The sequence below is a fragment of the Artemia franciscana genome, chromosome 2 (genome assembly GCF_032884065.1).
Source record: "Artemia franciscana chromosome 2, ASM3288406v1, whole genome shotgun sequence".
Lineage (NCBI taxonomy): Eukaryota > Metazoa > Arthropoda > Branchiopoda > Anostraca > Artemiidae > Artemia > Artemia franciscana.
This window is the reverse complement of record NC_088864.1, coordinates 37,405,983-37,418,453: the sequence shown is the minus strand read 5'-3', so window position 1 is coordinate 37,418,453 and position 12,471 is coordinate 37,405,983. Positions and strand designations below refer to the sequence as shown.

Below are 12,471 nucleotides of genomic sequence, written 5' to 3'. Positions count from 1 at the left end.
ACAGGGTGAAAAGGTGGAAAAAGAGAAAGACAAGGATCGACACATGCATCTTTTGTACAAGATAGAGGATGGGCATATTTTCATAAGAGAAAACAGAAAAGAAAAAAGCAAATAAAAACACTAGTCAGTTACTGAAAAAGCCCTTCATGTTAATACACACAATATTCTCTGTTTAATTCAAATCTAAGCTACATGTTTAGGCATTTCATTTTCAAATTTTGCTTTCTTACTTTTTTTCGCGCCCTTTTTTTCTGAGAAGCAGTGTAGAACCCTATTTTCCTGAAGTGATAGAATGAAGTCATATCCCTTTTCATCTCCATTTAAGAAACTGAGTTCAAAACACTGTACTGAATGTAATGTCAGAACACTTTAGTCACTAAAATAGATTCTCTTTAAAATTATAAAACGATCGGACCGGAATAAGACTATATATATATATATATATATATATAAAAAAAGTTACTCCAAAAAATGCGCAGAGTAAAAGCATATAAAAGTTTGCTTGAAAACCAATAATAAAACTTCAGAACCTAGAAACTCAAATTATATATTATAGGAATCATTATTATCATTGTTGCTACCCTTTTCCCACAAAAATTGTATGTGATGACTAAAGAATAAGAGAAAAATGAAAGAAAAAAGAACACAAAGAGTAATATAAATAGACAAAAAAGATCTAAGAATCAGGAACTGAAAAAACAAAATTGAAGTGGATTTTCAGTCACCACTATTAAACTTTTCTGGGGAGAAGGGAGAAAACTTTACCTAAACCTTCATCAACAGCAGACCAGAGGTCTCCTGTTTATTAACCTATTCTGCAATGGAACTATATCCCTTCTGATGTCCCCTTATCTCTCTCTGCGAAGGCAGTTGTTAGGCGGGTCTTTTCGTAGTTTCAGTTCAATAAATTTTCCCTCTCCTTTGTTTATTTCCCCTTTTTTTCTTAAATTCTATGCCAAATTATATATCTTCCTCTCCTCTTCTTTAAAAATTATGTTCAGGAACCTTCCTAATTGTTAAAGTTCTTACTTCTTTCTTTTTTTTGTATTCTAGTGAATATTCTCCTTTATTTTTACTTTGTGTACATTATGTGATTTAGCGCATCGTTTACAGTTCTTTCAGTTTTTTTTTGTATTGTGTGACCCACAACAATCTAAGCTTTTTGGACCAAATACCCGTTTCACGTTTAAAGCTTCACGCTTAAAAAAAAAAAAAAAAACCGCGAAAGGCGGGTCTTTTCGTAGTTTCAGTCCAATAAATTTTCCCTCTCCTTTGTTTATTTCCCCTTTTTTTTCTTAAATTCTATGCCAAATTATATATCTCCCTCTCCTCTTCTTTAAAAATTATGTTCAGGAACCTTCCTAATTGTTAAAGTTCTTACTTCTTTCTTTTTTTTGTATTCTAGTGAATATTCTCCTTTATTTTTACTTTGTGTACATTATGTGATTTAGCGCATCGTTTACAGTTCTTTCAGTTTTTTTTTGTATTGTGTGACCCACAACAATCTAAGCTTTTTGGGCCAAATACCCGTTTCACGTTTAAAGCTTCACGCTTTTGTAAGAATAAAATAATTGATTGACTGAGATGGTTACTTACGACCTGTGTGTATACAATACCAGCTGGCATTGTTCAGGTCGACCCTTTTTTAATGCTGAACATTCTTGTTACCCTTTGAAGGGTAAACTTCACATTCAAAAGGTTTAATTATCGGGTAGTACTTTGGACTATGATTCTAAAATACGTTTTCTAAATATCTCTTTGATTAAAGTCGTACTTAAATATTTTGACGTCTATAGCTTTACTAAGCATTGTTTCATTTTTAATCCACTTTAGCATTCAAATGTTTATGACATCAGATTCGTGTAGAATTGAGAAGGTTTTTTAGCCCTGCATTGGTTCTCGGACCATTGCTTTGTTTGAGGTCAAAATAATTTCAGTGATTTAAAGAATGTGAAAATTGCTACTTGGAATGTTACAACGTTAAAAAATAAATATCGTATTGACATTTTGACAAACGAATATATACACTTCAAACTGGATTTATTAGGAGTTTCAGAAATTCATATCCCAGGGGTAGGAAACATGAAGTCGGGTGACACAGAATTTATTTACTCTTAAAGGAAGGACAGGGTACATCGAGAGGGAGTAGGACTCATGATAATTAAGAAAGCTGCTAGGCTTATTTAGGTTGAAAAAGTATTAATAATAGAATGCTAGTCGCTCATTTATGACTAAAAAATCCAGGGTATCAGTCATAGTAGTATATGCCCTTATAGAACCAACTGACGAAGATAGTAGTGACTCAGATGAATTTTACTTACAGCCACAGGAACAAATAGACAAGGTTCCAGGTAGAAATATAGTGTTTTTATTAGAAGATTTTACCACCCAGATCGGTAGAAATAGGGATAGATGGTATCCTAGCCTGGGTGAATTTGGTGTAGAAGAAAACAGTAATGGCTACAGACAATCTAGCTTTGGGGACCAAAACTACATTTTTGTGTCCCTTTCTCATAAATAATTTCGTTGAACTGGACAGCCATAATCAGCTTCTTAGTCAAATAATTCTCTGTGATACTTGCATTTTCCATTGTTATTGATGTTGTGTTTAATAAATGCTGAAAAAATCACTCAGTTTCCTCATATAAGTTGACTTTTTCCATCTTGATAAATTACTTGACAAAGCAACTAAAATGGTTATAAAACAGCAAAGAAACGCAATTAAATTGCGGCGATATGCAAATTTCACTCTTGCGCATACCTAGGATTAGTTCTCCCAAATCACTTAAAATGTGCCATATAATAGTTCAGTTGTGCCCATGGGGGGGGGGGGCACTCTTAGTACTTAACTGGGCTAAGCGGCCTAATTGGGCACTCTTTATACAATTCTAAAAAGCGGCCATTTTGTCCAGCGTTTTGTGGTTGTTCAGGGCCTCGATTACTTAGGGAATTCTTCCGTTCTAAACTTCCGGTAAGCTGAGAGATAGCCTAAGCATCACTTCATAGCTTAGCCTTAAGGAAGTTAAACCAAGAAACTTACCTTATCAAACTCAGCATCCAAAGTTTGGAGCAAAGCAGGTTTTTCTCCTTCAAAGAAAACTCGTAGTGGAGCACCCATGTACATATAAAGGGTACCAGCTAATGAAATGCCAGCAGCTCGAATGGCTGGGTTGGATGCTTGTACCGACTTTTTGCAGAAATCGATTACTAACTTCGGTTGTACGCTAGAAAAAAAAACAACACAAATTATAAATAACTAACAAAAAAAAAAAAAAAAAATCAAAACCCAACAACAATTGCACTCCTGGCTGTGATGTTGCAAAGGATGACAATCCTTAGGTTCCAATCCGAGGGTACGAGACTGATCCAGATTTCGTAATAATTATGGCAATCACAATTGAACTAGCGCTAAAATACCAAGTATTTCAAATATTACAAAGTTTACTTATATAGTGTGTACAATAAATAACACTGTTGGATAAATAGTCAAGAATACAAAAAAAAGTGAAAAGGGCGATATTAAACGTGTTACTGGAGCATTCCCATGGTAATACTTAACGATTGACTACTTAAAAATAGTAACTGTCTATATATATAAAAATAAGTAGTCTGTCTGTCTATCTGTCGAGTGACGTCGTGTTTGTCTGCATATGACGTCTGAATTATTTCATCATAACTTCAAAAACGAATGTATTCAAGCCGATGTAGCTGAATTGGTAAGGCGTTATGTTCCAGGTTCTAGGTTCAAGAAGTTCCAGGTTCGGACCTTGGCTTAAAAAAAGGTAAAAACTACAAAAAAACTAAAAACTAATAAAAAAAAACTAAAAAAGCTGAAAAACAAAAAAACTAAAAAAAAAACTAAAAAAAAGGTGAAAAACTAAAAAGAAAAAAAAACTAAAAAAAGGAAAAAAGCTGAAAAATAAAGGAGAAAAAGAAAACTAAAAAAAATATAAATAAAAATAAAAAATAAAAACTAAAAAAAGGTAAAAACTACAAAAAAAACTAAAAAGAAAAAAGAAAAAAAAACTAAAAAAGCTAAAAAAAGGTAAAAACCAAAAAAAAAAAAAAAAACTGAAAAGAAAAAAAGGAAAAAAACTAAAAATTTATTTCATCATAAACCAATTCAAAAACGAATGTATATATAGACCGGGACACCGGGACACAAATGACGACCGGGACACCGGGACAAAGGGAATATAAATTGACGACCGGGACACTCAAAGAGAAATTACAGACTGGCCGACCGGGACACAGGGAATATAAATGACGACTGGGACACAGGGACACAACTACAACAGGGACGCCGGGGGGCACAGGGGGATATATAAATGACGACGGGGACACAGGGAATGTTCGATGCATGTTCAAGAGTCGGTAAACCTGACAATCTATTTATATGCACAGACAATGGGACAGCGAAGAATGTTGTATATTCGCAAGTTTTACGTAGTTAAAAACATATATATATATATATATATATATATATATATATATATACTAGCTGTTGGGGTGGCGCTTCGCGCCACCCCAACACCTAGTTGGTGGGGCGCTTCGCGCCCCCCAAGCCCCCCCGCGCGCGTAAGTTGTTACGCGCCATATTAGTTACGCGCCATTGTAGTTGTGTCCCTGTGTCCCACCTGTGAATAGAGATAGATATAAATATATGTTTTTAACTACGTAAAACATGCTAATATACAACATTCTTCGCTGTCCCATTGTCTGTGCATATAAATAGATTGTCAGGTTTACTGACTCTTGAACATGCAACGTATTATTGTCCATGGGAAAAACAATCCGTATTCAGATCTATACCTCATTATTCTAATGATGTGTCCCTGTGTCCCGGTCGTCATTTACATTCCCTGTGTCCCGGTCGTCATTTGTGTCCCGGTGTCCCAGTTTGTAATTTCTCTTTGAGTGTCCCGGTCGTCATTTATATTCCCTGTGTCCCGGTGTCCCGGTCGTCATTTGTGTCCCGGTGTCCCGGTCTGTAATTTCTATTCGAACAATCCCTGTGTCCCGGTCGTCATTTATATATCCCGCCTGTGCCCCCGGCGTCCCCGTTGTAGTTGTGTCCCTGTGTCCCGGTCGTCATTTATATTCCCTGTGTCCCGGTCGTGATAAATATCTTGAATGACGTCACCGTCAAAGCAAAAATGACGACAACTAATTTCATGACGTCAGTCAACACAGAAACATGACGTCACCTGATCCACAGACAGACAGACAGACAACTATTTATATATATATATATATATATATATATATATATATATATATATATATATATATATATATATATATATATATATATATATATACAACTACAACGGGGACGTCGGGATGCACAGGGGGATATATAAATGACGACGGGGACACAGGGAATGTTCGATTAGCAATGTTCGATGTATGTATATATATATATATATGTATACATATATATATATATATATATATATATATATATATATATATATATATATATATATATATATATATATATATATATATATATATATATATGTATATATATATATATGTGTATATATGTATATAAATATATATATAAAAATAAGTTGTCTGTCTGTGTGTCTGTCTGTGGATCAGGTGACATCATGTTTCTGTGTCGGCTGACGTCATGAAGTTAGTTGTCGTCATTTTTGCTATGACGGTGACGTCATTAAAGATATTTAAGACATATATGTTCACGTAGAAATCTATTAATGTTTAAGTTTAAAATGACTGATGAACTTACAATGGCAAAAGCCGATGAAGATGCTCAAAGAGTCTATGCCAAAAAACTTGCTGCTGATAGAGAAAGTCAGAAAAGAAAGCGTGCCGAGGAATCAAAAGAACAGCAAGGAAACAGGCTTGAGGCTAAAGAACGCAAAACCGCACAGTTAGATGAAGATCCACCTGGACAGCGAGAGTCAAAACATATCAAAACTGAAAATGATAGCGATGACGATTGGGTTTGGGATTTTGACTTGGATAAGGTCATCAATGCCTACCAGATTTTAGTTAAAAAAAACAAAGGTTCGGCGATATGTATTTCATACTGAAGCTGAAAAATAAAGAAGAAAAAGAAAACTGAAAAAGGAAAAAATGTAAAAAACTAAAAAATACTAAAAAGAAAAAACACTCAAAGAGAAATTACAGACCGGGACACAGATGACGACCGGGACAGAGGGAATATAAATAACGACCGGGACACTCAAAGAGAAATTACAGACTGGGATACCGGGACACAAATGACGACCGGGACACAGGGAATATAAATGACGACCAGGACACAGGTATTTAAGAATATCGTTCAAAGACAAATTTTTAATTGTAAGAAGACCGTTGAAAGAGAAATTTCTAATTGTAAAATGACTGAAGAACCTACAATGGCAACGGTACGACCATCGAAGTAGATAACCAGTGGGTTGTTCATAGTGTAACAGACATAAAAGACAGACAACTTATCTTTATATATATAGATTTTTACATATATAGATACAGTTTCTTCTTTAGTTTTTTTTCTTTTTTAATTTTTTCTTTTTTTTAGTTTCTTCTTTTTATTGATTTGTTTTCTTCAATTTGTCAATATTCATTCTAACATTGACACTTGGAAAAATCTTTACGTGCCAAGCATGCTAAAGCTCCAACAATTTATATTAAACCTCAAAATTTGGGGTATCTGTTTTAAGGTTTTCGAATTACTTTAATCTATTGTCAAAATATATTGAAATATTTGTGCAATTCCCAGTTTTTTTTTAGTTTTTTTCTTTTTTTTAGTTTTTTAGCTTTTTTTAGTTTTTTTTTTAGTTTTTTATCTTTTTTATTTTTTACATTTTTTCTTTTTAGGTTTTTTCTTTTTTTAATTTTTTAAATTTTTATTTTTTTTAAGTTTTTTCTTTTTAGTTTTTTTTTAGTTTTTTACCATTTTTCTTTTTTCGAATTACTTTAATCTATTGTCAAAATATTTCGAAATATTTATGCAATTTCCAGTTTTTACATTCTAGTTTGTTTTCTTTTATATATATAGAAGATATAATCTGGCGTAACGGACAGACAACTTATTTTTATATATATATCTAAGGTTTTCGAATTACTTTAATCTATTGTCAAAATATATTAAAATATTTGTGCAATTCCCAGTTTTTTTTAGTTTTTTTCTTTTTTTTAGTTTTTTAGCTTTTTTTTAGTTTTTTTTTAGTTTTTTATCTTTTTTATTTTTTACATTTTTTCTTTTTAGGTTTTTTCTTTTTTTAATTTTTTAAATTTTTATTTTTTTTTAAGTTTTTTCTTTTTAGTTATTTTTTAGTTTTTTACCATTTTTCTTTTTTCGAATTACTTTAATCTATTGTCAAAATATTTCGAAATATTTATGCAATTTCCAGTTTTTACATTCAGTTTGTTTTCTTTTATATATATAGAAGATATAATCTGGCGTAACGGACAGACAACTTATTTTTATATATATAGATTTTATATATATATATACATATCTATCTATATTCACAGGTGGGACACAGGGACACAACTACAATGGCGCGTAACGACTTACGCGCGCGGGGGGGGGCTTGGGGGGCGCGAAGCACCACCACCAACTAGGTGTTAGAGCTAGTATTTAATATAATATTCATAACGAATACTTAATGACCATGTTTATGCCTACATTCTAAAAAAAGGAGATAGAGAGAGAGAGAGATGGAGATATGGAATAGTTTCAAAACATTAAAGACTACCTATGAATAGACTTTTGATATATCAACTTTAAATTTGCCTTATAAAAAAGAAGTTACATTTCAGATCCTTTTCTTTAGCCAAGCTGGTCGCTGATCAGATGTTCGGTGACCATATGTCCCGAAGAATATGGAGCAGTTCTGGATTTAACGATCCTATCGTGGCATCCCCGGACAGTTGACAAGATGTTCCTGTGGCTTTCTTAACCCCCTCCCCCCACCATAGTCTCACTGCACTTTCCTAGCACAGAGATGTTAAGAATTATGTAAAGAATCCACAAAGTTTATGTTCGAAAAATATTTTTTTTATATATATCAATAGACTATACGGCCAAACAACTATGTCAATCATTTTTCTTTGGAAGGGTTCCAGCGCACTGCAAGGAAAATTGGGGTCTACCATTGGATAAATTCTGTCTGTATGCATTTCAAACAGCTCGTGGTAACGAACTGTAGTAAGGAGCGACCCAGCTCAATAGTAAACGAAACTCTAAATAACGGAATTTTAATACCAATGGATATATCAAAAGAATCGGATTTTTATGCTAATTTTAAATATATAAGTTTCATCAAATTTTGTCTTACTCATCAACAGTTACGAGCATGAGAAAATTTGCATTGTTTTGGAAAATAGGGGGAAACACCCCCTAAAAGCCTTGCGATATTAACGAAAATCACATCATCGCATTCAATGTATCAGAGAACCCTGCTGTAGAAGTTTCAAGCTCTTATCTACAAAAATGTGGAACTTAGTATTTTTTGCCAGAAGACCGATCACGGGTGCGTGTTTATTTGTTTGTTTGTTTTTTTCCCCAGGGGTGATAGTATCGACCAAGTGGTCCTAGAATGTCGCGAGAGGCCTCATTCTAACGTAAATCAAGAGTTCTAGTGCCTTTTTTAAGTGACCAAAAAATTGGAGGGCACCTAGGCCCCCTCCCACTTCGACTTTGGGAAGTTATTTACTGTTTAATAAATTAGAATCGAGAGAAAAGGTAAAATTTTAGCGTAAATAGGAGGACGTTGAGGGAGGAACAGCCCCTTTCATACACGGAGTAATTTCTGTTCGTTTTAAATTTTAATGTCGCTTCTTACTTTCAGCTAAAAAAAACTTGTTCTTTTTATTTAATTACAATTAGGAATTAGACATTCACACATATATTTTTTACACTTCGATTTCAATGTCGATATTTTTTGCCATTTGATCTTAATCTTTCTGTTTAGATTGTGTTATTGAACTTGTTGATAATCTGTTTTGCGGATTATACGCGATCATCGAAGGCACTGATTTATAATAATAATAGTAATAATAATATATATATATATATATATATATATATATATATATATATATATATATATATATATATATATATATATATATATATATATCTATATATATAAAAATAAGTTGTCTGTGTGTGGATCTGTGGATGGATCAGGTGACGTCATGTTTGTTCGCATATGACGTCTGAATTATTTCACACTAATACAAAAGAAGAAAAAAACTAAAAAAGGTAAAAACTACAAAAAAAACTAAAAAGAAAAAAAAACTAAAAAAGCTAAAAAACTAAAAAAAACTAAAAAAAGGTAAAAATCTAATAACTAAAAAAAAACTGAAAAAAATAAAAAAAGGCAAAAACTACAAAAAAAAATAAAAACTAATAAAAAAACTAAAAAAGCTAAAAAACTAAAAAAACTAAAAAAAAACTAAAAAAAAAGGTAAAAAACTAAAAAAAACTAAAAACTAAAAAAGAAAAAAACTAAAAAAAAGGAAAAAACTGAAAAATAAAAGAGAAAAAGAAAACTAAAAAAATATGAATAAATATATATAAAAATAAGTTGTTTGTGGGTTATGTCTTTCTGTCTGTCTGTCGAGTGACGTCGTGTTTGTCCGCATATGACGTCTGAATTAAAAACTAAAAAAGCTAAAAAACTAAAAAAACTAAAAAAACTAAAAAAAGGTAAAAAACAAAAAAAAACTAAAAACTAAAAAAGAAAAAACTAAAAAAAAGGAAAAAACTGAAAAATAAGAGAAAAAGAAAACTAAAAAAATATTAATAAATATAAAAATATAAATATAAATATAATATAAATTAGCAATCAACAAAGCACGGAGACACAAATGACGACCGGGACACAGGGAGTATAAATGACGACCAGGACATAAGTAAAAAAAAAAACTAAAAAAATAAAAAAATGGTAAAAACTACAAAAAAACTAAAAACTAATAAAAAAACTAAAAAATCTAAAAATCTAAATAAACTAAAAAAGAAAAAAAAAGAAAAAAGGAAAAAAATAAAGGAGAAAAACAAAACTAAAAAACGAATGTATATACAGACCGGGACACCGGGATACAAATGACGACCGGGCACAGGGAATATAAATGACGACCGGGACACAGGGACACAACTACAATGGGGACGCCGGGGGGCACAGGGGGATATAAATGACGACCGGGACACCGGGACACAAGGAATATAAATGACGCCCGGGACACTCAAAGAGAAATCACAGACTGGAGCACCGGGACACAAATGACGACCGGGACACAGGGAATATAAATGACGACCGGGACACAGGGACATAACTACAAAGGGGACGCCGGGGTGCACAGGGGGATATATAAATGACGATGGCGACTCAGGGAATGGTCGATTAGCAATCACCATCAACAAAGCTCAAGGGCAATCATTAGAATCATGAGGTATAGATCTGAATACGGATTGTTTTCCCATATATATAAAAATAAGTTGTCTGTGTGTGGATCTGTGGATGGATCAGGTGACGTCATGTTTGTTCGCATATGACGTCTGAACTATTTCACACTAATACAAAAGAAGAAAAAAACTAAAAAAGGTAAAAACTACAAAAAAAAACTAAAAAGAAAAAAAAACTAAAAAAGCTAAAAAACTAAAAAAAAACTAAAAAAAGGTAAAAATCTAATAACTAAAAAAAAACTGAAAAAAATAAAAAAAGGCAAAAACTACAAAAAAAATAAAAACTAATAAAAAAACTAAAAAAGCTAAAAAACTAAAAAAACTAAAAAAAACTAAAAAAAAGGTAAAAAACTAAAAAAAACTAAAAACTAAAAAAGAAAAAAACTAAAAAAAAGGAAAAAACTGAAAAATAAAAGAGAAAAAGAAAACTAAAAAAATATGAATAAATATATATAAAAATAAGTTGTTTGTGGGTTATGTCTGTCTGTCTGTCTGTCGAGTGACGTCGTGTTTGTCCGCATATGACGTCTGAATTAAAAACTAAAAAAGCTAAAAAACTAAAAAAACTAAAAAAACTAAAAAAAGGTAAAAAAAAAAAAAAATAAAAACTAAAAAAGAAAAAACTAAAAAAAAGGAAAAAACTGAAAAATAAGAGAAAAAGAAAACTAAAAAAATATTAATAAATATAAAAAATATAAATATAAATATAATATAAATTAGCAATCAACAAAGCACGGAGACACAAATGACGACCGGGACACAGGGAGTATAAATGACGACCAGGACATAAGTAAAAAAAAAAACTAAAAAAACTAAAAAAATGGTAAAAACTACAAAAAAAAACTAAAAACTAATAAAAAAACTAAAAAATCTAAAAATCTAAATAAACTAAAAAAGAAAAAAAAGAAAAAAGGAAAAAAATAAAGGAGAAAAACAAAACTAAAAAACGAATGTATATACAGACCGGGATACAAATGACGACCGGGACACAGGGAATATAAATGACGACCCGGACACAGGGACACAACTACCATGGGGACGCCGGGGGGCACAGGGGGATATAAATGACGACCGGGACACAAGGAATATAAATGACGCCCAGGACACTCAAAGAGAAATCACAGACTGGAACACCGGGACACAAATGGCGACCGGGACACAGGGAATGTAAATGACGACCGGGACACAGGGACATAACTACAAAGGGGACGCCGGGGTGCACAGGGGGATATATAAATGACGATGGCGACTCAGGGAATGGTCGATTAGCAATCACCATCAACAAAGCTCAAGGGCAATCATTAGAATCATGAGGTATAGATCTGAATACGGATTGTTTTCCCATGGACCATTATATGTTGCATGTTCAAGAGTCGGTAAACCTGACAATCTATTTATATGCACAGACAATGGGACAGCAAAGAATGTTGTATATTCGCAAGTTTTACGTAGTTAAAAACATATATATATATATATATATATATATATATATATATATATATATATATATATATATATATATATATATATATATTTATACATATATATATATATATATATATATATCTATCTATATTCAAAGGTGGGACATAGGGACACAACTACAATGGCGCGTAACTAATATGGCGCGTAACGACTTACGCGCGCGGGAGGGCTTGGGGGGGCGGGCGCGAAGCGCCCCCACCAACTAGGTGTTGGGGTGGCGCGAAGCGCCACCCCAATAGCTAGTATATATATGTATATATATATATATATATATATATATATATATATATATATATATATATATATATATATATATATATATATATATATATTTAAACGAGTATATTTAAGTATTATCTAGAGTTTATCGATCAGAAAACAAAAGTTTTTTAGTTTAGAGTTTAGTTTTATAATGTCTATATGCAAAATAGCGATATGTAGCCTAACTGAAGTGTGTCATGTGGCATATTTGGAGTGTATTATGAGAGTTTTTGAAGATTATTTATCTAAATAATATAATTTAAATAAAACGTGTTAAA

General features: G+C 32.0%; 1 protein-coding gene across 1 annotated transcript in view; it reads right to left on the bottom strand.

Annotated features, from left to right (window-relative positions):
- The window catches only part of LOC136041136 (cytoskeleton-associated protein 5-like), a gene marked incomplete in the record, with an annotated part of 192,220 nt that overhangs the window by 46,492 nt on the left and 133,257 nt on the right, over positions 1-12,471 (bottom strand). The window contains 1 exon segment of the mRNA XM_065725677.1: positions 3,041-3,224. Coding sequence (XP_065581749.1) covers positions 3,041-3,224 — 184 coding nt within the window.